The 27,496-nt window shown below is 37.4% G+C and overlaps 1 protein-coding gene across 2 annotated transcripts in view; it reads left to right on the forward strand.

The window, feature by feature from the left end:
• RP1 (RP1 axonemal microtubule associated) overlaps positions 1-27,496 on the forward strand; it is a 328,721-nt gene that overhangs the window by 102,758 nt on the left and 198,467 nt on the right. The window contains exons 7-12 of one of the 2 annotated variants that reach the window (XM_054656745.2): positions 1,490-1,641; positions 11,495-11,573; positions 16,102-16,177; positions 17,056-17,132; positions 17,232-17,263; positions 17,440-17,569. In XM_054656745.2, coding sequence (XP_054512720.1) covers positions 1,490-1,641; positions 11,495-11,573; positions 16,102-16,177; positions 17,056-17,132; positions 17,232-17,263; positions 17,440-17,569 — 546 coding nt within the window. Of the gene's footprint in view, positions 1-1,489; positions 1,642-11,494; positions 11,574-16,101; positions 16,178-17,055; positions 17,264-17,439; positions 17,570-27,496 lie in introns of both variants that reach the window. The other variant, XM_063817109.1, reaches the window with a different exon arrangement.

A 27,496-nucleotide genomic window follows, 5' to 3' on the forward strand; every position in this document is an offset into this window, starting at 1 on the left:
TAGTTCTTATTTAAATCCTAAGGAGAATGTTGATATTTTTGTTTTAGTATATAGTTGACTACTGGTTAATTTCAGGTTATAAATCCTAACCTGTCTTCTGTGGGCTGTGGTTCCAATGCCAGTTCAGTTCTTAAAGCCACTACAGTTCTTGGATCTTTCTTTTGGTCCTTTGCTTAGAAAACTGAGGCTTTAGTTATCCTGTTGTGCTGTGCACTTCTGCAGTCTTCCTGTTTGGAAGGAAGACCCTATTGAAGCCCAGTTCCACCAAACAGAAGAGAAAGTTCTCTCCTTCAGAATGTTGGCTCCAATGTGCTCTTCTTCCTAGGCACAGGGATGTAAGAAAATAGAGAAATGCAAGTAAAAAAATGGTAGCATGTCTGCATCTTCTCATCTTTATATTTGAGGAGTTCCCTTTCCTGCCTCCTGAACCAGAACTAGAGGGCTTCTACCGAGCCCCCATATCTGAGGTCCCAGTACCTATTTCCAGGTCTCTGGTGCATTGAATCCAGGCTGGGGGACTGTGGAGGAGGAAAAATGGTAAACTCACAGATGCTTGGTGTTACTTTAAATGTTGGTCTTCTTCCCCATTCCTCCTGCTGCTGTTCATGTTTTGATCTTCATATAGCTGTTCTATGCATTCTGTCAAAGTTTTATAGCTGCATTCAGTAGGAGAGACTGGATGGTGTGGGTTACTCCATATTACCTGGAATTAGAACTCTTGATTGGATTTCTGTACAGTAGTCCCCGCTTATCCATGGTTTTTCTCTCCTTGGTCTCAGTTCTTCAAAGTCACTTGCTGTCCAAAAATATTAAATGTAAAATTCCAGAAACAGACAATTCATAAATTTTAAGTTATGTCCCATTCTGAGTGTAATGAAATCTTCTGCTGTCCTGCTCCATCCTGCCCTGATGTGAATCACCCCTTTCTCTAGTGAATCCATGCTGTGTATGCTCTCTGCCTGTGCATCACTTAGTAGCCATCTTGGTTATTATATCGACTGTCACAGCATCGTAGTGCTTGTGTTCAAGCAACCCTTATTTTACTGAATAATGGCCTCAAAGTGCAAGAACAGTGATGCTGGCAATTTGGATATTTCAAAGAGAAGCCGTAAAGTACTTCCTTTAAGTGAAAAGGTGAAAGTTATTGAATTGATATGGAAAGAAAAAAAAAGTATGTCAAATTTGCTAAGATTTGTGGTAAGAACAAGTTTTCTGTCTGTGAAATTGTGACCAGCATATTGTTATAATTAATCAATTTTATTGTTATTGTTAATCTCTTATGGTGCCTAATTCGTAAACTAAACTTTATTATAGGTATGTATCAATAGGGAAAAACATAGTATATATAGAATTTTTTACTGTCTGTGGTTTCTGGCATCCACTGGGGATCTTGGAACTTTTCCACCATGGATAAGGGGAGATTTCTGTATGTAATTTTCTGTTATATGAGTACTGCTTGGCACTGAAAGTTTTTTTTTTATGTTGTCAGTGACAATATATGAAGTGAATGTGGCAACGGGTGAGCTATGGAATGCTGGAACAGTAGCAAACGTCTACATTTCCATCCATGGGGAAAAGGGAGATACAGGATCCAGACAACTATTTAGATCGAAGAGCTCCTTCAATTTTTTAAGAGGACAAGTAAGCAAAATGCCCTTTGATTTTAAAAAGATTAATCATGGTAAAAACACATAAAATAAGATTTACTGTTGTAACTATTTTAAGAGTTTTTAATTTCACAGTTTAGTAATGTTAAGTATATTCACATTTCTGTGCAACAGATCATCAGAACTTTTTCATCTTCCAAAATAGGTAATCTAATAATTAACAACTCCCCATTTCTCCTTCCCTTCAGTCCCTAGTAACCACCATTCTACTTTCTATTTCTGTGCATTTACTTCAGATACCTCATGTAAGGGAAATAATATAGTAATTGTCTTTTGTGACTGGCTTATTTCACTTAGCATAATGTCCTCAAGATTCATCCATGTTATAGCATGTGACAGTATTTCCTTTCTTTTTAAGGCTGAATAATACTCCATTGTGTGTAAACAAACAAACTACATTTTGTTTATGATTTCATCGATTAATGGACATCTGGGTTGCCTCCACCTCTTGGCTATTGTGAATAATGCTACTGTGTACATAGGGGTGCAGATATCTCTTTGAGCTCATCTTTTCAAATTGTTTTTGAGACATATTTAGAAGTGGGATTGAGGGATCATATGGTAGTTTGTTTTTAATTTTTTGAAACTACTGTGCTGTTTTGCATAGCAATTGTACCATTTTATAATCCCACCAGCAGTGCACAAGGGTTCCAGTTTTGCCATCTCCTTGCCAAGACTTGTTATTTTTTTTTTATGTAACCATCCTAATGGCTATGAAGGGATATCTCATTGCTTTCGATTTACATTTCTTTATTTATTAGTGATGTTGAACATCTTTCATATGTTTATTGGCCACTTGTATATAATCTTTGGAGAAATGTTTGTTCAAGTCCTTTGCCCATTTTAGGGTTGGGTTATTTGTAGGAATAGAAAACCAAATACTGTATGTTCTCACTTATACGTGGAGCTCATTATAGGGTACTCATGGACACAATGAGAGCAACAATAGACACTAGGGTGTGGAGAGGGATGTGAGAGAAGGAGTCAAGGATTGAAAAACTGTTGGGTACTATGCTTAGTACCTGGGTGATGGGATCATTCATATCCCAAACCTCAGCATCACACAATATACCCAGTTAACACACCTGCACATGTACTGCCTGAATCTAAAATAAAAGTTGAAAAAGAAAAAATTGGGTTATTTCTTCTTTTTTGTTGTTGAATTGTAGAAGTTCTTTATTTATTCTGGAACTTAAACCTTTGTATTTCCTCTTTGTTGAAATTCTCACTTGGTTCATTCATCACTCTCTTGATGTCTGTATCTTTGTGACTGTTATTTTGAATTCTCTGTTGAGTAAATCACTTAGTTCCATTTCTGGAAATTAATCTTGTTCTTTTTTTTGGGACATATTCCCCTTTTTTCTTCATTTTCTTTGACTCTTTCTATTAGTTTCTATGCATTAGATAAGACAGCCACCTCTCCCAATCTTGTGAGACTGGCTTCATGTAGGAAATAGACCTCACTGATCAACTTGGCAGAGATTAAGTGCCTCTCAAACTTTTGCATTTGTCCCAACTACTGTCTTTGTTTTTAGTGGCCCCCAGGAGTTTAGGGTGTGCCAAGTCCTGTCAGTGCCCCAGAGATAGGTAAGATAGAAGTCAGTCTCTTGAGAAGCAGCTGGAAAAGATGAATTGCTAGATGTGTGATCAAGTTCGTTTTTTCCTCAGGCAGAAACTCAGAGCTGGAGTTTATCTCTCACTCACTCTGCATTAAGCTGGGGAGGGGATCTGTGGCAAATGCCTGCACTCCTATTCAGACCACACAGTTGCATTGCTGTTTGTTGCTCCCAAGAGCCTGGCAAATGCCCAGTTTCATCAGTTCTTAGAGACAGGTGGGTCAGCTGGAGACTTGTTCTATCTCTGGAATGAACCAGGGGAAAGAGCTGTATGAAGTGTGCAGACAGTAGACTACTGATTGCTTGTTCTGTCACCGCCTGGATGCAAGATAATTAAAAATGTAACCCATGGAAATCGTTGGGAAACTTGACATTAGGTGTACAGTCAAACCCCTTTCAAAGAAAAACTGGGTGCTGGGGGTTTTTGCCTGCTCTCTCTGCATGAAGCCAGGAGAAAGCTGCTGGAAGTGCTCCTTATGTGTTTAAAGCATCTCTTCATTCTCTGTGGTCCCTGGGGTACTTGAGAATGCCTATCCCCATCAGCTCCTACAGCTAGGTGGTTTAAAGGCCAGTGCCTCAGGTAGAAGCTGTAAAATATGGGACATTCGATGTATGGACAAACTCCTTCCAGGGAGAAGATGAAGATTGGCTTTATCGCCGGAGCCAGCTGGGGAAGAAGGCATGTCTGTTCAGGTGCACAAAGGACTTCTAATTACTTGACTTATCACCAACCAGATGCTGGCTAATTAGAAGCTCAACTCTGGGACAACATCTAAGAAAGTGCAAGTCCAACCTTTTGTAGTGAGAAAATGGGATTTGGGTATTTTTGCCTGCTTGCTCTGTGCTAAGCCTTATGTGGGATAGCTGCTGGAAGTGTTCTTGTACCCAGTTAAAATTGCCTCTTTGTTCTCTGTGGTACCAGGGAATTCTCAAATGCTGAGCCCCCACATTTCCAGAGGTAGGTGATTTAGGAGCCAGTTGTTTAGGTGGGAGCTATGAAAGTTGGGATGCTCAGTGTGTGGAGAAACTCTTTTCAGGGAGAAGCTGGAGACTTGGTTTTATTGCTGGAGTTAGCTAGGGTGAGAAGACATGGGAAGTACCCACATGCCTATTGAGGCTCTGGGAACTTTACTAATTTCCTGCCCTCTAGGCTTCCACATGTACTCTAGTTAAAGCCCTGACCCCCGGACAGCAGCTGGGATTGTGTGCAGTCAGACCTCTTCCAGGGAGAAACTGGAAGTTAGATAATTTTCCTTGCTTACTCTGCACTAAGTCTAGGGGTATAGCTGCCTGTTTAAAATGACCTCCTAGTTCTCTGTGGTCCCAGGGGATTTTCAAATGCCAAGCCCCATCTGTTCTCAGAGGCAGTTGATGTAGGAGCCAATCCCTTGGATAGCAACCATAAAATTTAGGTTTTCTCCTCCACAATCCCTCAATCTGGATTCAATGCACCAGAAACCTGGAAATAGGCACTGGACCTCAGATATGGGGGCTCAGTAGAAGCCCTCTAGTTCTGGTTCAGGAGGCAGGAACGGGAACTCCTCACATATAGAGAAGGTGCAGACATGCCACTTTTTTTTTACTTTCATTTTTCTATTTTTGTACATCCCCATGCCTGGGAAGAGGAGCACACGGGAGCCATCATTTTGAAGGAGAGGAACTTGTGCTTTTGTTTGGTAGAGCTGGGCTTCAATGGGGTCTTCCTTACAAATAGGAAGACTGCAGAATTGCACAGCAGAACAGGATAACTAAAGGACAGAAATGGAAGAGTGGATCCTATGTCCAGAATTCTGTCTCGTTTGAAGGCTGCCTGAGAAACTGGTTTATGTCTCCCCTAACTTGGAGCCATGACAGAAAAGGCAGATAGTTTGGAAGCCTGGAAAAACAGAGGCCAGCCCTGCAGCCTGTTTTTTGCAGCAGAGATTCTTCAGTACAGCAGAGAGACAATAAGACAAGAAAGAGATTGTGGGCTCCAGATGAAAAACAAACACTTCCTTTTTGAAGCTGGAGAAGCTCCTGACTGTGCAGTGCTATTTCTGGGGTGTGGTTTGCGGCAGGAGCTTATCTCAGCTTTTTCTACCTGTTTCGGTGTGGATATTTTCTCAGTTTCCCAGTGTGTGTGTGTTGCAACAAGTGTCTGAATTTCTCTCAAAATGAATTGTTGTATTTGTATTTGTTTATTTGGTACGTCCATGGAAGAACTGAAAGTCAGAAACCTCCAGTCTGCCATATTGCTGACATCACCCAACCCAATGACGGTTTAAAGAGTGAGTTGTTAATAACAGGCTCTGAAATTGAGGCAATAATTAATAGCCTACCAAACAAAAAAAGGCCGGGACCAGACAGATTCAAAGCCGAATTCTACCAGAGGTACAAAGAGGAGCTGGTACCATTCCTTCTGAAACTATTCCAATCAATAGAAAAAGAGGTAATCCTCTCTAACTCATTTTATGAGGCCAGCATCATCCTGATACCAAAACCTGGCAGAGACACAACAAAAAAAGAGAATTTTAGACCAATATCCCTGATGAACATCAGTGCAAAAATCCTCAATAAAATACTGGCAAACCGAATCCAGCAGCACATCAAAAAGCTTATCCATCGCGATCAAGTGGGCTTCATCCCTGGGATTCAAGACTGGTTCAACATATGCAAATCAATAAACGTAATCACAAGCATTCCTATACACCAATAACAGACAAACAGAGAGCCAAATCATCAGTGAACTTCCATTCACAATTGCTACAAAGAGAATAAAACACCTAGGAATACAACTTACAAGGGATGTGAAGGACCTCTTCAAGAAGAACTACAAACCACTGTTCAACGAAATAAAAGATGACACAAACAAATGGAAGAACATTCCATGCTTATGGATAGGAAGAATCAATATCATGAAAATAGCCATACTGCCCAAGGTAATTTATAGATTTAATGCCATCCCCATCAAGCTACCAATCACTTTCTTCACAGAATTGGAAAAAACTACCTTCAAGTTCATGTGGAACCAAAAAAGAGCCTGCATTGCCAAGACAATCCTAAGCCAAAAGAACAAAGCTGGAGGCATCACGCTACCTGACTTCAAGCTATACTACAAGGCTACAGTAACCAAAACAGCATGGTACTGGTACCAAAACAGATATATAGACCAATGGAACAGAGCAGAGGCCTCAGAAATAACACCACACATCTACAACCATCTGATCTTTGACAAACCTGACAAAAACAAGAAATGGGGAAAGGATTCCCTATTTAATAAATGGTGCTGGGAAAACTGGCTAGCTGAAACTGTAGAAAGCTGAAACTGGATCCCTTCCTTACACCTTATACAAAAATTAATTCAAGATGGGTTAAAGACTTAAATGTTAGATCTAAAACCATAAAAACTCTAGAAGAAAACCTAGGCAATACTATTCAGGACATAGGCATGGGCAAGGACTTCATGACATAAACAGAAAAGCAATGATAACAAAAGCCAAAATAGACATATGGGATGTAATTAATCTAAAGAGCTTCTGCACAGCAGAAGGAACTACCATCAGAGTGAACAGGCAACCTACAGAACGGGAGAAAAGTTTTGCAATCTACCCATCTGACAAAAGGCTAATACCCAGAATCTATAAAGAACTTAAACAAATTTACAAGAAAAAAAACACAACCCCATCAAAAAGTGGGCAAAGGATATGAACAGACGCTTATCAAAAGAAGACATTTATGTGGCCAACAGACACATGAAAAAATGCTCATCATCACTGGTCATCAGAGAAATGCAAATTAAAACCACAATGAGATACCATCTCACACCAGTTAGAATGGCGATCATTAAAAAGTCAGGAAACAACAGGTGCTGGAGAGGATGTGGAGAAATAGGAACACTTTTACAATGTTGGTGGGAGTGTAAACTAGTTCAACGATTGTGGAAGACAGTGTGGCGATTCCTCAAGGATCTAGAACTAGAAATACCACTTGACCCAGCGATCCCATTACTGGGTATATACCCAAAGGATTATAAATCATGCTACTATAAAGACACGTGCACGTGTATGTTTATTGTGTCACTATTCACAATAGCAAAGACTTGGAACCAACCCAAATGTCCAACAAGGATAGACTGGATCAAGAAAATGTGGCACATATACACCATGGAATACTCTGCAGCCATAAAAAAGGATGAGTTCATGTCCTTTACAGGGACATGGATGAAGCTGGAAACCATCATTCTGAGCAAACTATCACAAGGACAGAAAACCAAACACCGCATGTTCTCACTTATAGGTGGGAACTGAACAATGAGAACACTTGGACACAGGGCAGGGAACATCACACACAGGGGCCTGTCGTGGGGTGGGAGGGCAGGGGGAGGGATAGCATTAGGAGAAATACCTAATGTAAATTATGAGTTAATGAGTGCAGCAAACCAACATGGCACATGTATACCTATGTAACAAACCGGCACGTTGTGCACATGTACCCTAGAACTTAAAGTATAATAATAAAATAAAAACCAAAATAAAAACAGAAAAAAAGAGTGAGTTTTTAAATTTCCACATATATGTGAATATTTCAGTCACCTACTATTATTTTCTAGTTTTGTTCCACCATGATTGGAAAAGATACTTTATATTATTTTAATTTTCTTAAATTTGTTAAGACTTGTTTGTGAACTAACTTGTGATCTCTCATGGATAACGTTCCGTGTTTTTTGGTGGTTCTGTATATGTCTGTTAGGACCAATTGGTTTATGGTGTTGGTCATGTCCACTTGCTTTATTGATCTTTTGTTTCATTTTTCTATCCATTGTTGAAAGTGGGGCATTGAAATCTCCTAGTATTGTGTTGCTGTCTATTTCTCCCTTCAATTTTGTAAAAGTTTGCTTTATATGTATGTGTATGTATGTATATATATGGATACATACTTATACAGGTATACCTACATATATAGGTTTACATATGTAAGTATGTATACATATATACATATATGTATGTATATGTATATATGTATACTCTGATGTTAGGTGCACATATATTTATGAATTATATATATGTTTATATATATATATATATATATATAAACATTAAGTCCTGGTGAATTAACCATATTATCATTATACAGTACCTTTTTTTGTCTCTTGTGACAGTTTTGGAATTAAACTCTCTTTTGTCTGATATAAATATGGCCACTGTCTCCCTCTTTAGGTTCCCATTTACATAGAATTTCTATCTTTTCACTTTCAACCTATGTATATACTGAGATGTATGTATTGTTCTTGGCTTACCGCAAGCCTCTGGATCCTGGGCTCAAACTTCAGATTTTCATATGACTTCATGTTGCTATCTAGTGTCCTTTTATTTCAACTTGAAGGACTTCCTTAGCATTTCTTGTATTGTAGGTCTAGTGGTAATGAGCTTACTCAGTTTGTTTATCTGGGAAAGTCTTAATTTCTTCTCCACTTTTGACAGTTTTGCCTGATGTAGAATTTTTGGTTGAGAGGTTTTTTTCTTTTAATATTTTGAATGTATCATCCTGTTGCCCTTTAGCCTGCATGGTTTCTACTCAAATTTACTCACAATTTTATAGAATCTCCTTCATATATGATGAGTTGCCTTTCTCTTGCTGCTTCCACGATTGTCTCTTTGAAAGTCACCAGTTTGATTATAATGTGTCTATGTATGGATTTCTTTTGGTTTATTTTAGTTTTAGCTCATTGAGCTTCTTGAATTTACATGTGCATTTCACTCCTCAGATTTTAGAAGTTTTTGGCTATTATTTTTTCAAAAAAGCTCTGTGTCCCTTTGTCTCTCTCTTTTCCTTTTTAAATTCCCGTAATGCATATGTTGGCCTGCTTGATGGTGTCTCATGAGTTTCTTATGCTCTCTTCACTTTTCTTCACCCTTTTATTTTGTTGTTCCTGTCTTGATGATTTCAAGTGAACTGCTTTCAAGAAAGCTGATTCTTCTGCCTTATTAAATCTGAGGTTAAACCCCATTAGTGAATTTTTCAATTCACTAATTATATTAACAGCTTTAGAATTTCTGTTTTGTTCTTTCTTATAGTTTCTATCTTTTTCATTGTATTCATGCCTGAATTTACTGATTTCATTTAGTTGGTCTCTCTGTATTCTTTTTCGCTCATTTAGTATTTTAAGATAGTTGTTTTAAATTTCTATCAGGAAGTTTAGAGATTTGTATTTCTTTAGGGTTATTTCATGGAACCGTTCATTTCTTTGATCGGGCCATGTTTTCCTCTTCTTTGTAAGCTTTGTGATCTTTTATTGAGATTTGAACATTTAGAAATACAACCATACCTCACAGTCATTATGAGTCACATGCTTTACTAGGGGAAAACTTGCATTGATCAGCCCCGGTGGAGGTTTGGGACCTCTCAAACCTTTTCTGACAATGTGTCTTCCCTGGGCTTATGTATTTGATTTTAAGTATCTTAATTTCCTTAATTGCTTGCTCCTGTTTCTTATCTAGAGCCCACAGTCTCCTGCTTGCCTTGTCTCTCTGCTGTACTGAAGAAGCTCTGTTGAAAAGACAGGCTGCAGGGCTGGCCTCTGTCTTTTAGCCTTCCAAACTATCTGCCATTTCTGCCATGGCTCCAAGTCAGGGGAGACAAAAACCAGTTTCTCAGGCAGCCTTCAGACAAGACAGAATTTTGGATGTATGGTCCACTCTTTCGTTTCTGTCCTGAGGGAGGTTCTGGACTGTGGGTGGTTTCCTTCCTGTTGCACTGCACTATGCCAGGTAGGGGTAGGGCATGGGCATGTAAAATGGCTTGAACTTTTCTGCCCTTTTTGGATGAAGTCCTTTCTTGGTTATGCATTGGCCTGGGTGCTGCATCTCTTAAGTGGTTTCTAAAGTTTTCAAAAAAGAGTATTCTAGTTCTTACATTATTGTTAACTTAGTGTCTCCGTGTGTAAATTGGAGCCTGGAGCTTCCTAATCTGCCATCTTCTTGACATCTCTCCCTTCTTTGTCGATGTTTAAATCTGTATGTATATTGTTAAATGTGGATAATTATATACAGCCAATTTTATTGTTGAATGTAGAAGCCAAATACATTATTTTATTATTTCTAATATTAATATGCATGTAATATTTAACTTTTTCTTTTACTGAGTAAATTATAGACATTTTATCATGTTATATTTATCTCAACTTTCCTTGATGACCCAACTAGTTCTTAATGAGTATGTCAGCATATTTTCATTATACGTTTCTTCTCTTTTCCTTAGAGTTCTCTATATCGATTATTATAAATATCATAACTCGTAATTTTCTTTTATTGCATAGAAAGTCCTGCTTTTCTAACTGTTCTGTTTGGTGGATAAAGGGATAACAATGTTATCCATTAATTTGTACCAGGCATGAACAGTATTTTTTTATTAATGAATGCTAATGGTTTTGTTTCTCCTTATTTATATTCTTAACAGTGCACTTACGTAGAGACAAAGAGATTCAAAAGAAAATAGTCTTATTATGTGTCAGAGGAGCTGAGCTCTAATCCTGGATCTGTGCGTCAACTTTCTTATCTGTAGAAAGGATTTTTTTTTCACTTAGCGATTTTTGAGGATAAAATATGCATATGAAAATATTTTGAAACATAATACACTATACAAAGGCTATTTTTTTCTTACCATTTTTTAATGGATATGCTACATCATGTATTTTTCTTGGATTGAAACCTATAGCGTTATCTTTGACTTTATCGAAAGTATTCTGTGATTTTCACTTTTTGTCTGTATTCTGAATATATAAACCATTGGAGCACAACTATGTCTCCTTTTAATTGTAAATTAATTTTTACAATCAATTTTTACTGGCTGGGTGCAGTGGCCCACGCCTGTAATCCCAGCACTTTGGAAGGTTGAGGCGGGCGGATTGCTTGAACCCAGGACTTTGAGACCAGCCTGGGCAACATAGCCAAACCTCCTCTCTACAAAAAATACAAAAATTATCCTGGCATGGTGGCACATGCCTGTAATACCAGATACTCAGGAGGCTGAAGTAGGAGGATCATTTGAGCCCGGGAGGCCGAGGTTGCAGTGAGACAAGATTGTGTCATTGCACTCCAGCCTGGGTGACAGAGGGAGAGCCTGTCTCAAAACAACAACAACAACAACAACAACAAACACTGCATCTTAATTTATACTATTGGTATAAATCAGAGTTATAGTCTAGATCTAATTATACTTTTTGATTCGTTATAGACTGACACCTTTTTCCTGGAGGCTGTGCACCTTGGAGATTTGTGTAAGATTGTGATAGGCCATGATGGACTTGGCCCAGGTAAGGCTCTTCCACAGAGAGTTCATGAAGGTCTGATTCCATTCTATTTATATGAAACTCTGTTCAAATCTAGAAAATACTGGGAAAATTGGTAGAAAATGGATCTCTATGTATTGACTATATGAAATCAAAATATTGTCTCCAAATACCCTTTACAATTTAACTAGATGTATTTTTCTTCAAAATGACATAGGCTTGGCCAAAGGGATAATCTAGGATGGGCCTAAATACTAGAAAGAGTAATTTTAAAAAATAGAAGAGATTGGGGATTTATATGTTGTGACATGTGATGGCATTCCAGCATGGTAGTTAGTGGTGGAGGCAGCAGTCGTATTTCCTGGTGGTGATATTCCTTGAAGGCTACTGATTGTCCAACAGTGGCACGTTAAGGAGACTGTCCTGGCAGTGAGGTCTCAGCTGTTTTCTCCTGCCATTTTATTCATGCTTTTCCTCAGTCTTCTCATCAACTCTGTGAGATGACTCACATCTTCCCAATAAATTTATTTTCTGCTACTGTATAAAACAATTATAAGATAAACAAAATCCATTTAACAAAAGACAGACTACTAAAGGACACATACCAAAAAAAAAAAAAAAAGGAAAAAAAACCCTAAATGCATCAAACAAGGTGCTAAACTTTCTTATTAAAAAGTGTCAAAGTATAATTTTCAAACTAAGAACAAGATTGTTACACAAATACAGAGTGGACAATGTGTTTAGGTAATTAATGAAGGAATTAGGAGGTTGACAAAGCTGGTTGAAAGGAGGTTACAAGAAACTAAAAAATATATACTTATAATCCATGAAAAAAAATTATGAATAAGATTAATAAAAATATGACCAATGTTCTATAGACAATACAAATATACTTTTGAGGTTGTCTTCTCTCTTGGACAAAATGTATCTATATTTTGAACAGATGTAAATTATTTGCATATTATTTTTTGTCAGTTGATAGCTAATTTTACAGAGTCTAGGCCTGAATCCATAGTAAATATTAAGTCAAATAATGTTACACTCCCACAGTGAGTCAAATGATTCTCAGGCAAGCTTGTTAGTGTTCTACTACAATATTGAAAGGACATGTGTCATCTTTTAGCCTTATTTCTGAGTTTCTGTTAATTTTTCTAAACAGAAATAAAGGCAATAATTTCCAACCTAAAAAATCCCTGTGTCCAATTATATGCTCTATGCAAGAGACACTTGAAATAAATGACCTAGTAATATTAAACATGAAAGTTTAGGCAATGATATATCAGAAATATGTAAATAAAAGAAATAATCTTAGTTTTAACCTTATTATAAGATAAATAAAATTCAAGACAACAAGCATTAAAAGTTACAAGAAGGGTAATTTTTTGATAAAGTTTATAATTCACAATGAGATTGTAAGAGTCATGAGCCTTTATTCCACAGATAATATTGCATATAAATAGATAAAGTAAAATACTCAGAGACAGTCAGGAAGAAATGAAAAGAAGATAGGATAGGATTTTATCATATGTCTCAGATTTTGGTAGGTTAGTTGGATACGTCAGTTACTCTCCTCGGGTGTTTGTACTTTGTAGATAGGGAAGCACTTTCATTTCAAAACTTCATGAAACATTTTTATAATTTGACTCAGATATTAGGCCAAAAAGAAAATCTCAGTAAATTTCCCCAAACAAGCCACATTCTCTGACTACAATTTAGTAAAACAAAAATTTAATTAAAAGGGCAAAAGTAAAAAAAAATCAGTCATTTAAGGTATTTCAGTCCTCTTCATGACTTTGGGCCAAAGCAAAAATCAGAACTATAAGTACAGTCTAACAGAATGTTATGATGGTGTTTTTTTCTGTCTCATTTTCTGCTGAGGTCTCAAAAGACCAGAATAAAATACTAGAAGCAAGACCTCACCATCTGTCTTACTTAGTTTGAGGCTGCTATAACAAAATACCTTAGACTGGGCAATTTATAAAGAAGAAACATTTATTCTTACACTTCTGGAGGCTGAGAAGTCTAAGATCAAAGTGCTGGCATTTGTTGTCTTGGGAGGGGCTTCTTGCTGTGTCCTCCCATGGTGGAAGGGCAAAAAGGCCTCGCTAGTTCCCTGAAGTCCTTTTATGAGGGCACTAATCCCACTCATGAGGGCTGAGCCCTCATGACTTAATCACATCCTAAACGCTCCATCTCTTAATGTTATCACATTGGGTCTTAGGTTCCAATAGATGAATTTTAGGGGGACAAGTATATTCAGACCCATCCCAGCACCATCCTAAATGTAGGCACAAAGCTACATATTCAGGACTTAATGAAGGAAGGGACAGACAACAAGTTATGGGTTCACCACTGAGTATAAAAGCTCCAAGTTTTCATTGCAGTAGGTTGGCTGTTGATTTGATACCTATTCACCAACTGCCAGTAATAGGAGAGGGTAGTAGGGGTTTTTCCGTTGTGAAGAAACCACTTGAAGAACCTGTGCCATCTAGAATTTGTTACATGACCCCCACTTGAATAAAAATCTGCAGGCTTCCTAAGTGGCCTTTGGCCACAAAGAAAGGAAAGTCTGCAGAACAGTCGGAATAGAATTGTAGGCAGATAATCCGAGAAGATAGTAACATAAATGATTACTGCTTTAAATACCTACTCACCAACACACATATGTAAACAATGCCGGTTAATAAGACTTTTCTAGACACTTACCCCTCCCTAATCCCTGCAGGAACAGCCTAGCTTTCTTTAGGAACCCATCTTTTCTAGTTTTCTAAATCCAGTTCTGGTTCTTTCTTATGGGAAAAACATGATGAAAATGTAGGCAATATATTTTTACATTAATAATTTAAAAACTAACTTACTAACTTACAAAGTATTGTTAAAATCAATGTATCATTACCTCTAAGAGTTTTCTTTACAGCCTCCTCAGTTCTTAAAACTCATTTTAGAATTCTGGTAACATTTTATTTTTCCTTAAAGGAGACAAGTAATTCTTTTTTGGGAGATAGCATCTAAAAATGAAATTAAATAACATTTTGGAGATTTTGTTCCAGGTGGAGAGAATAGTGTATGTAAGGGCATAAAATTATGTATGTGAATCATCTGTGGCAGTGGTTTTCAAAGTGTGGTTCGTGGGCCATTAGCATTGCTTACCAAAATTGTTAAAGATTCAATGCTTGGGGTCTTATCTAGGATGACTAGCCATACTGGTTTGCCTGTGGCTATTCTGGTTTACCTATGGCTGTCCCGGTTTTAGCACTGAAAATCCTGCATCCTGGGAAAACCCTCTGTCCTGGGCAAACTGGGGCATTTGATCACTGTAGGCTGCCTGTGCTGGGTCTACTGAATTAGAAACTGTGGAACTCAGTAGTCTGTGTTTTTGTAATCCCTCCTGGTGATGCAGATGCATACTAAGTTTGGGAACCACTGATCTAGGGAACTAAGAGTTTGGCACCACTCAATAACGGGAGTATGTGATGAGGGATGAAGCTGAAGAGTAAGCTGAAGCGTCTTGTATGCTGCGTTAAAAAGTTTTATCTGGCTAAGAACAGTGGCTTATGCCTATAATTCCAGCATGTTGCGAGGCTGAAGTGTGAGGACCGCTTGAGGCCAGGAGTTCAAGACCGGCCTGGGCAACATACAAGACCCCATCTCTACAAAAATATTTAAAAATTAGCTGAGCATGGTGGTACACACCTGGAGTCCCAGCTACTTGAGAGGCTGAGGCTGGAAGATTGCTTGAGTTCAGGAGTTCAAGGCTATGGTGAACTGTGATTGCACTACTGTACTCTAGCCTGGGTGACAGAGTGAGCCTCTGTCTCTAAACATATACAAATAAAAAATAAAAGAAAAAGATAAATTTTATCCTATAGCTGATGAGTATTAACTCACCAACTCAATAATTTTAATTAGAATAGAATATATTTTGAGCTGGACCTTTGCATAGACAAAACCACTATGACTAATTAAAATATTTTATGTGTAAGTAAAATTGATTTTAACTAACTCTAGTTTGCAAATTAATATGAAATTAAACATTTAAAAAGAAATTTCTACCTTCATGTATACCAGGTGAGTCTATGTGCTTGGACAGGATTTCTGAATGATTTTTCATTTTTAGTCTATCAAAACATATATATTTTATGCAGACTTTGTTTAAATTTGAACTTTAAAAAACTTCCTGGAAATAGAAAGTGTTGGTAACTCATCGAGTATATATTCTTTGGAAGATGTTAGGTTCAGGATTATGAATGCAGTTTATGAAATTAAAAGCAGCTACAGAATTGTTCTATTTTCAATTGTTTGGAAAAGCCCACTGAAATAGACACAATAAGACATGAAGCCTTAAAATAATGCTTTGCTTTTGTTATATGTATAAGAAATACATTCCTTACAGTTTACTTCTGTTATATTTTGCTTTATTTGAAGTACTAAAGCTTTATATTGTACAAGACCTTTACGTATATTTGGAAGTTAGAACTTGTTTCTCAAAACTTGAAGTATTATTGGACCATATTTATTCATATCACATTTTCATTCTTTAATTTGTGTTTAGGAAATGGCTGGTTTCTTGATGATGTTGTTATCAAGGATCCCACAACAAATTATGAATATGCCTTCTTCTGTCACAGGTTTGTAGGTGTACTTTTACATTGAAAAAATCCATTTCATGTTAGTTCCAAGTTTGTGCATTGAGAACTGGGTAACTTATTTAGTTGTTCCTAGTCACTGAGTCTTTGTTGGGTAACTTTTGTGAACATTAATTTTAGTGGCTCTTTATGCTATTGAGAAAGACATTTATTATGTTTATCATCATTCCTAATGATAGAAATTTAATATTTAATGGTAAATTAAGATAGATTCTTAAAAATATTACTTCTCTGTACATATCAGAAAGAAAAATGAAAGTCTCTGACAAGAAAACATATTCCCTTTGGACTAGGTCCCAAATTAGGTTAAAAAATAATAAATATACACAGTGTTTCATGTAGCTTTTTATACAGAGATGGTAGTGCTTACTTACTATCAACAGACCTTGATTTTTGAGTTATTTTCCCAGCAGTGGTGATAGATTTGCTTTCGTGATTTGCTTTTTTTTTTCTTTGACACTTTCCTGCCTCTTTTCCTATGGAACCCATAATAACCATTTATGAAATAACTGATTAGAGTTTGAACTATATTTAGTGGCCAAAGGACAGGATAAATTGATCCAGTGAATATAACATCTACAACTTTGACAGTTAGCAGGCTGATTGAGTAACTCACCTGTGTATTAGGCAAAAACATATTTTAGCCTTACCAGATAGTAACTGCTGCTTCTACCTCCCTTGCAGTCTTAGCGTCATTTTAGGATTTTCTTTTCCATTCTGTACTGCTCTGCCTTTGAGAGCCAGATAGCCACGTCTTTTCCCTTTCCTGCTATCTTGTATTTCTGACTTGGGAAGATAATTGCCAATGGTTAATGTAAATATAAAGTCTGAAAATAATCGATACACTTTTCTTTTCACAGATGGCTAGATCAGGGGGAAGATGATTGTAAAATTGTCAGAGAACTGTATGCCAGGGATAACAGTATCTTCTCTGCGAGTAGGTATCATGTATACACATTTCCTGGAAAACTGTTTTATGATGACTGGAGAAAGCATGACACTTCTGAAATTAATGGCCCTCTCTTTATCTTCTCAGGGCAGAAACTGGAACTTAAGAGAAAAGAAACAGTAAGATTTTGTTTGGGCTTTAGATTATCTCATATAAACAATGTTCAAATGACTATTTGATGTGTTAAAACAAAACAGCCTATAGAGTTTAGTAAGTGCTGTTTCTTAGCAATTTCTTCTCTTTGTTTCTTCTCATACTGGTGTTTTTGTTTGTTTTGCTTTGTTTTTCTTTTTAGTGGACTGCAGAAAGCTGGAAGTTTACAAAAGGAAATACTCTTCAGTTCTATAACAAGCTGACTGGAGGGTTTGTCCGTTTGCATCCAGATGGCACAGTTGACGCCATTGGAGAGAAGACAGACAAATACGGTAAAACCATCGTACAAAGCTTGTGGTGCTGGACAGGTCTGGGAGTTAAAGGAAGGTAGATTTCTAGACACAGTTTAATTTATAGTTTTGTTCTTTTTACAGATGGCTTTACACAAGTGTTAGGCCATTTAAATAATTTACTATCTGTATTAATAAAAATGATAAATAGATGACAGGCTTTAAATCTGGGCACTGTGAAAAATATATATATTTGGTATTAATTAATTGAAGAATAAAATATAGGCAGTTATCAAAACACCATGTTAAATAATTTGAGGGCCAGAGAAAATAACTAAAATATTATTCTGTATTTCAGACATTCATAATCTAATGAAGAAGACAAATACAACAAATCTAATAATTATTATTTGTAGCTAGTGACATAATAATAATAAATGTACAAAGGAAAAACAAGGCAAGGAAAAACTAGATTTGATGTGTAATATCTGCATGTCATGAAGCTGTAACCATGAGAATTAACAAAAGAGTAAACTGATGATGGTAGATGTTTGACTATAAACCCAAACCTCCAACTCTTTTTGAATTTTGATCTTCATTATTTAAACAATATTTGCCTTCAACACCTATGAATTTAACTGTACTTTACTATGCTGGAAACCGTGCTGTTCAGTCTCGAGGATGTGCTGGAGCTACTAACCTACCGCATGTCTCAAAATGTAACCCCTTCTGCCTCGTATTTGAGATCCTAGGGAACAACCAGTTTTCTCCTGTATGAAAATAAGTGTCTGGGCCGGGCGTGGTGGCTCATGCCTGTAATCTCAGCACTTTGGGAGGCCGAGGTGGGCGGATCATGAGGTCAGGAGATCGAGACCATCCTGGCTACATGGTGAAACCCCGTCTCTACTAAAAATACAAAAAATTAGCCGGGCGTGGTGGTGGGTGCCTGTAATCCCAGCTACTGTAGAGGCTGAGGCAGGAGAATGGTGTGAACCCGGGAGGCGGAGCTTGCAGTGAGCCGAGATAGAGCCACTGCACACCAACCTGGGCGACAGAGCGAGACTCTGTCTCGGACAAAAAAAAAAAAAAAAAAAGAAAAGAAGTGTCTGTCTAAAAATACTTCCTAGGAGCTTCTCTTTCCAAAATTATTCTTTAGACATTTTCCTTACCTGGGCAAAAATTGGTTCCCATTTGAGATTACTTATCCACTGAAATCAGTCAAAGTGGCCCTTCATCCTATTCCCTGGGTTCTCTGCTGCCACTGTTGTTATTCTTTTTCTTTATTAGTATCCTGTATTTGCAGATGTGGCCACAAAAATATCTCCCATTGTTAAAGCAGAAACAGTGAAGGATCTAAATTGTACCCTACTTGTAGGAAACACGAAACCACTGGGTCAGAGACCAAGACCATTTATTTCTCACATCAAGTACACCAGCTAGAGCAGCTTCTTGTGTTGGGTTCCCTGAACTCCAGTCCTGCAGTATCATGATATGAGGTCCCAATGGTACCAGCACATGCAGTCAGGTACATTAAAAGAGAGAAATTTGCAAATTAGGAAACTATGATCTTATATTTTCTATTTTTATTTTTTGATTTGTGTGTGTGTGTGTGTGTGTATATATGTATATATATGTATATTATTTAATCAACTTTTAAGTTCCAGGGTACATGTGCAGGTTTGTTACACAGGTAAACGTGTGCCATGGTGGTTTGCTGTACAGATCAACCCTTCACCTAGGCATTAAGCCCAGCATCCTCTAGCTATTCTTCCTGATGCTCTCCCTCCCCTGGACCCCCAACAGGTCCCAGTGTGTGTTGTTTCCCCCCCACCCCCTGATGTGTCCATGTGTTCTCATCATTCAGCTCCCACTTATAAGTGAGAACATGCAGTGTTTGGTTTTCTGTTCCTGGATTAGTTTGCTGAGGATAACAGCTTCTAGCTTCATCCATGTCCCTGCAAAAGACATGATCTCATTTCTTTTTATGGCTGCATAGTATTCCATGGTGGTTAGGTACCACATTTTCTTTATCCAGTCTGTCATTGATGGGCATTTGGGTTGATTCCATGTCTTTGCTATTGTGAATAGTGCTGCAGTGAACGTACGCAGGCATGTATCTTTATAATAGTATGATTTATATTACTTTGGGTATATACCCAGTAATGGGATTGCTGGGCCAAATGGTGTTTCTGCTTCTAGATCTTTGAGGAATTACCACATTGCCTTCCATAATGGTTGAGCTAACTTACATTCCCACCAACAGTGTAAAAGCATGCCTTTTTCTCTGCAACCTCACCAGCATCTGTTGTTTCTTGGCCTTTTTTCCCCTTTTTTTTAAATTAAAAAAAATTTTTTTTTTACTTTAAGTTCTGGGATACATGTGCAGAATGTGCAGGTTTGTTACATAGGTATACGTGTGCCTTGGTGGTTTGCTGCACCTATCAACCCATCACCTAGGTTATTAGTGGGAATATAAATTAGTTCAACCATTGTGGAAATCAGTGTGGCGATTCCTCAAGGATCTAGAATCAGAAATACCATTTTACCTGGCAATCCCATTACCGAGTATATACTCACAGGAATATAAATCATTCTATTATAAAGATACATGCACACATATGTTTATTGCAGCACTATTCACAGTAGCAAAGACATTGACTTTTTAATAATCTCCATTCTGACTGATGTGAGATGGTATCTTATTGTGGTTTTGATTTACATTTCTTTAATTTACATTTCTCTAATGGGTTTTTTTTTCTTGTAAATTTGTTGAAGTTCCTTGTAGACTCTGAATATTAGACGTTTGTCAGATGGATAGTTTGCAAAATTTTTCTCCCATTCTCTAGGCTTTCTGTTCATGCTGATGATAGTTTCTTTTACTGTGCAGAAGCTCTTTAGTTTAATTAGATCCCATTTGTCAATTTTTTCTTTTGTTGAAATTGCTTTTGGTGTAATTTTGTTGCCATTGCTTTTGCCCCACCTGTGTCCTGAATGGTATTGCCTAGGTTTTCTTCTAGGGTTTTTATTGTTTTGGGGTTTACATTTAAGTCTTTAATCCATCTTGAGTTAATTTGTGTATAAGGTGTAAGGAAGGGGTCCAGTTTCCATTTTCTGCGTATGGCTAGTCAGTTTTCCCAACACCATTTGTTAAATAGGGAGTCCTTTTCCTATTGCTTGTTTTTGTCAGGTTTGTCAAAGATCAGATGGCTGTAGATATGTGGCATTATTTCTGAGGCCTCTGTTCTGTTCCATTGGTCTATATATATCTGTTTTGGTAATAGTACCATGCTGTTTTGGTTACTGTAGCCTTATAGCATAGTTTGAAGTAAGGTAGCATGATGACTCCAGCTTTGTTCTTTTTGTTTAGAATTGTCTTTGCTATATGGGCTCATCTTTGGTTCCATATGAATTTTAACATAGCTTTTTTTCTAATTCCATGAAGAATGTCAGTGGTGATTTAATGGTAATGGCATTGGCTCTATAAATTACTTTGGGCAGTGTGGCCATTTTCACGATATTGATTCTTCCTCTCTGTGAGCATGGACTGTTTCTCTATTTGTTTGTGTCCTCTCTGATTTCCTTGAACAGTGGTTTGCAGTTCTCCTTGAAGAGATCCTTCACTTCCCTTGTTAGCTGTATTCCTAGGTAGTTTATTCTCTTTGTAGCAATCGTGAATGGGAGTTCATTCATGATTTGGCTCTCTGCATGCTTGTTGTTGGTGTATATGAATGCTTATGATTTTTGCACATTGATTTTGTATCCTCAGGCTAAAGTTGCTTACTAGTTTAAGAAGCTTTTGGGTTGAGACAATGGGATTTTCTAGATATAGGATTATGTCATCTGCAAACAAAGATAATTTGACTTCCTCTCTTCCTATTTGCATACACTTTATTTCTTCCTCTTGCCTGTTAGCCCAGGCCAGGACTTCCAATAATATGTTGAATAGGAGTAGTAAGAGAGGGCATCCTTATCTTGTGCCTGCTTTCAAAGGGAATGCTTCCAGCTTTTGCCCATTCAGTATGATAGCGGCTGTGGGTTTGTCATATATGGCTCTTATTACTTTGAGGTATGTTCCTTCAATACCTAGTTGCTTGAGAGTTTTTTTTTTTTTTTTTAACATGAAGGGATGTTTAATTTTACCAAAGGTCTTTTCTGTGTCTATTGAGATAATCGTGTGGTTTTTGTCTTTAGTTCTGTTTATGTGATGAATTACATTTATTGATTTGTGTATGTTGAATCAACCTTGCATCCCAGGGACAACGCCAACTTGATCGTGATGGATAAGCTTTTTGATGTGCTGTTGTATCTGTTTGCCAGGATTTTATTGACGATTTTTGCATCTATGTTAATCAGGGATATTGGCCTGAAGTTTTCTTTTTTTGTTGTATCTCTGCCAGGTTCTGGTATCAGAATGATGTTGGCCTCATAAAATGAGTTAGGGAGGAGTCCCTGCTTTTCAGTTGTTTGGAATAGTTTCAGTACACATGGTACCAGGTCGTCTTTGAACTTCTGGTAGAATTCAGCTGTAAATCTGTCTGGTAGTAGGCTTTTTTTGGTTGGTAGGCTATTTATTACTGCCTCAATTTCAGAACTCCTTATTGATCTATTTTGGGATTCAGTTTCTTCTTGGTTCAGTCTTGGGGGGGTGTGTGCATCCAGGAATTTATCCATTTCTTCTAGATTTTCTAGTTTGTGTGCATAGAGGTGTTTATAGTATTATCTGATGGCTGTTTGTATTTCTTTGGGGTCAGTGGTGATATTTCCTTTATCATTTCTGATTGTGTCCATTTGACTCTTTTTTCTTCTTTATTCATCTAACTAGTGGCCTATTTTACTTTTTTATTTTTTAAGTTTTGAGGTACATGTGCAGGATGTGCAGGTACATATACACCATGGAATACTATGCAGCCATAAAAAGGAATGAGATCATGCCCTTTGCAGGGACATGGATGAAGCTGGAAGCCAATATTCTCAGCAAACTAACACAGGAACAGAAAACCAAACACCCCATGTTCTCACTTATAAGTGGGAGCTGAACATGAGAACACATGGACACAGGGAGGGGAACAACACTTACTGTGGCTTGTTGTGGGAGGGCAGAGGTGGGAGAGCATTAGGGAAAAGAGCTATGCATGCTGGGCTTAATAACTAGGTGATGGGTTGATAGGTGCAGCAGTCTGTCTATTTTATTAATTTTTTTCAGAAAACCAGCTCCTGGATTTGTTGATTTTTTGAAGGGTTTTTTATGTCTCTGTCTCCTTCAGTTCAGCTCTGATATTTGTTATTTCTTGTCTTCTACTAGCTTTGGAGTTTATTTGCTCTTGGTTCTCTAGTTCCTTTAGTTGTGATGTTAGGTTGTTGACTTGAGGTCTAACTTTTTGATGAGGGCATTTAGTGCTATAAATTTCCCTCTTAATATTGCTTTAGCTGTGTCCCAGAGTTCTGGTGTGTTGTCTCTTTGTTCTCATTAGTTTCAAAGAATTTCTTGATTTCTGCCTTAATTTCATTATTTACCCAGGATTCATTCAGGAGCAGGTCGTTCAATTTCCATGTAGTTGTGTGGTTTTGAATGAATTTCTTAATTTTGAGTTCTAATTTGATTGCACTGTGATCTGAGAGACTGTTATGATTTCAGTTCTTTTGCATTTACTGAGGAGTGGAAACTCTAATCTTATATAGGGCTGTCCATCCTTCCTTCTAGAGAATGAGCCAGAGAATGAATTTGAACACAGCACAAATTCATAAACTTTCTTAAAACATGATGAGTTTTTTTTTTCTTTTAGCTCATCAGCTATCCTTAGTGTTAGTGTATTTCATGTGTGGCCCAAGACAATTCTTCCAATGTGGCCTGGGGAAGCCAAAAGACTGGACACCCCTCTTCTCGGTTTTATGACTAATTGAATGCAGCTGATGCAACACTTGAACTTCTAAGGTCTGCATCTTCTATCCTTACTTCTCGAATTAATCCTTCTTGGAACCCAGCCCTCAGGTGGAAAGGAAACCAGGCAGCCATGCAGAGAGGTCCTTCAGGAAAGAACTGGCCCTGACAGCCCCAGCTGAATCTCCAACCAGCAGCCATCACCAACTGCTAGCATGTGAGCCTCTCTGTAGATCAAACTAACTGGTAGATGATGCAAATAGAAAAACTTTTTACCCTTCAGTGTTTCTAGCATCTTAATATGCTAGTCTTGCCATATACAAAGCAGAATGAGAAGTTCTAAAAAAGGCAGGTGGAGGATAATATGAGTAATTTTCCTCAGTGTAACTGACATTTTTGCAACAGGAGGTCTTTTATGTGTGATAATTACTTGCAGGATTATTTCCTGATGTTATGCTCAGTGTCCCATAAATTCACACTAACGAATCAGTTTTCACATGCCTGGAAAGTGTTTTGATGAACAATGCTGGCCTGTAGACATCTTTTCAAGAAAATATTTCAAGACTATCTCCCTGAGACATTTTGACTTACAATTTTCACTCCAGAAAAAATGTTTGGTTTTTTTTTTGCCACCATGAACCAATATTTCTATTTAGTTATTCAGCTGCTTGTGAATTTAGTTTTTTCCATACTTAGAGAGTTAGAGTACCCATTTCTCTGAGTTCTGCTGAACCACTTCTAGGCAATACTATGTCTAAAAGCAGAACACACAGCACGAGAAGTTCTTTGAAATGCCACAGGGAACTTCATTTTATGATAAACTCTTTAGGTACTAGAAACAATACTGTAACAACATTGACAATGGCAGTCACAAACAAGTGTTGTCTCTATTGTGGGATCTTATCACTAAAAGGAAGGACCAGACAACGAAAGCTATTCAGTTTTTAACACTGAACCCTTGATGGCTACTTTTATGTCAGGGCCAGTTTCACAAACTTTACATCCCTTGACATTTCAAAATATTTACTATAAAATACAGATTCATATAGTTTTTTAAATTTTATAATAGTAGACTTTCAAGAGAAAAAATTTATAATCTGGATTTGGATATAATTGATTCATGCTACTAAAAGGTTTTTAAATATTTACAATATATTACACAACTGGAAGTTTTCCTCTGTCCTAGATTATCTCCGTATTGATTTACGTAAATAATTTTACCAGGTTTTGAGTGTGGATTTTTTGCTTTTTGTTTTTGGAGTGTTTATTCATGCCATGTCAGACTATAACACATGGAAAAGATAATTACATTTTTCTTTTTTTATTATTAAAAAGAATCTTTTGTATTACTCAATTCCTAGAAAGAATCAGGAAAGTAAAAGTCTAAACAGCAGTGGTTTGAAGAAAAACAGGAAGCCTGCAACAGAGCGTTTTGTATAGGTGAATGAAGATTATTAGTTAAGCTGCGGATGCCTGCTTTTTCTGCCCTAGTAGTCACAGACAGAGTGGACATGCCTCTGCATAATCCTATTTTTTTAAAAAATATTTTTTATTATACTTTAACTTCTGGGATACATGTGCAGAAAGTGCAGGTTTGTTACGTAGGTATACACATGCCATAGTGGTTTGCTGCACCCAACAACCCATCATCTACATTAGGTATTTCTCCTAATGCTATCCCTCCCCTAGTCCCCCAACCCCTGACAGGCCCCGGTTTGTGATGTTCCCCTCCCTATGTCCATGTGTTCTCATTGTTCGACTCCCACTTATGAGTGAAAACATGCGGTGTTTGGTTTTCTCTTCTTGTGTTACTTTGCTGAGAATGATGGTTTCCAGTTTCATCCATGTCCCTGCAAAGGACATGAACTTATCCTTTTTTATGGCTGCATAATATTCCATGGTGTATATACGCCACATTTTCTTTATCAAGTCTATCATTGATGGGCATTTGTGTCAGTTCCAAGACTTTGCTATTGTGAACAGTGCTGCAATAAACTTACATGTGCATGTGTCTTTATAGCAGAATGACTTATAATCCTTTGGGTATATGCCCAGGAATGGGATTTGCTGGGTCAAATGGTATTTCTGGTTCTAGATCCTTGAGGAATCGCCACACTGTCTTCCACAATGGTTGAACTAATTTACACTCCCACCAACAGTGTAAAAGCATTCCTATTTCTCCACATCCTCTCCAGCATCTGTTGTTTCCTGACATTTTAATGACTGCCATTCTAACTGGTGTGAGATGGTATCTCATTTTGGTTTTGATTTGTATTTCTCTAATGACCAGTGATGATTAGCTTTTTTTCACATGTTTGTTGGCTGCATAAATGTCTTCTTTTGAGAAGTGTCTATTCATATCCTTGGCCCATTTTTTGATAGAGTTGTTTTTTTCTTATAAATTTGTTTAAGTTCTTTGTAGATTCTGGATATTAGACTTTTGTCAGATGGATAGATTGCAAAAATTTTCTCCCATTCTGTAGGTTGCCTGTTTACTCTGATGATAGTTTCTTTTGCTGTGCAGAAGCTCTTTAGCTTAATTTGATCCCATTTGTCAGTTTTTTCATTTGTTGCCCTTGCTTTTGGTGTTTTAGTCATGAAGTCTTTGTCCATGTTTATGTCCTGAATGGTATGGCCTAGGTTTTCTTCTAGGTTTTTATGGTTTTAGGTCTTATGTTTAAGTCTTTAAACCATCTTGAGTTAATTTTTGTATAAGGTGTAAGGAAGGGTTCCAGTTTCAGTTTTCTGCATATGGCTAGCCAGTTTTCCCAACACCATTTATTAAATAGGGAATCCTTTCCTCATTGCTTGTTTTTGTCAGATTTGTCAAAGACCAGATGGCTGTGGATGTGTGGTGTTATTTCTGAGGCCTCTGTTCTGTTCCATTGGTCTATATATCTGTTTTGGTACCAGTACCATGCTGTTTTGGTTACCATAGCCTTGTAGTGTAGTTTGAAGTCAGGTAGCGTGATGCCTCCAGCTTTGTTCTTTTTGTTTAGGATTGTCTTGGGTGTATGGGCTCTTTTTTGGTTCCATATGAACTTGAAAGTAGTTTTTTCTAATTCTGTGAAGAAAATCAGTGGTAACTTGATGGGGATAGCATTGAATCTATAAATTACTTTGGGCAGTATGGTCATTTTCACAATATTGATTCTTCCTATCCATAAGCATGGAATGTTTTTCCATTGGTTTGTGTCCTCTCTTATTTCCTTGAGCAGTGGTTTGTAGTTCTCCTTGAAGAGGTCGTTCACATCCCTTGTAAGTTGGATTCCTAGGTATTTTATTCTCTTTGTAGCAACTGTGAATGGCAGTTCACTCATGATTTGGCTCTCTATCTATTATTAGTGTATATGAATACGTATGATTTTTGCACATTGATTTTGTATCCTGTGATTCTGCTGAAGTTGCTTATCAGCTTAAGGAGGTTTTGGGCTGAGACAATGGGGTTTCTAAATATACAATCATGTCATCTGCAAACAGAGACAATTTGACTTCTTCTCTTCCTAATTGAATACCCTTTATTTTTTTCTCTTGCCTGATTGCCCTGGCCAGAACTTCCAACATTGTGTTGAATAGGAGTGGTGAAAGAGGGCATCCTTGTCTTGTGCCTGTTTTCAAAGGGAATGCTTCCAGCTTTTGCCTATTCAGTATGATATTGGCTGTGAGTTTGTCATAAATAGCTATTATTTTGAGATACTTTCTATCAATATCTATTTTATTGAGAGTTTTTAGCATGAAGGGGTGTTGACTTTTGTTGAAGGCCTTTCTGCATCTATTGAGATAATCATGTGTTTTTTTTGTAATTGGTTCTGTTTATGTGATGGATTACGTTTATTTATTTGCATCTGTTGAACCAGCCTTGCATCCTAGGGATGAAGCCGACTTGATTGTGGTCGGTAAGCTTTTTGATTTGCTTCAGGATTTGGTTTACCAGTATTTTATTGAGGATTTTCGCATCAATGTTTATCAGGGATATTGGCCTACAATTTTTTGTGTGTGTGCGTCTCTGCCAAGTTTTGGTATCAGGATGATGCTGGCCTCATAAAATGAGTTAGGGAGGAGTCCCTCTTTTTCTTTTGTTTGGAATAGTT

Source organism: Pan troglodytes, chromosome 7 (genome assembly GCF_028858775.2).
Source record: "Pan troglodytes isolate AG18354 chromosome 7, NHGRI_mPanTro3-v2.0_pri, whole genome shotgun sequence".
Classification (NCBI taxonomy): domain Eukaryota; kingdom Metazoa; phylum Chordata; class Mammalia; order Primates; family Hominidae; genus Pan; species Pan troglodytes.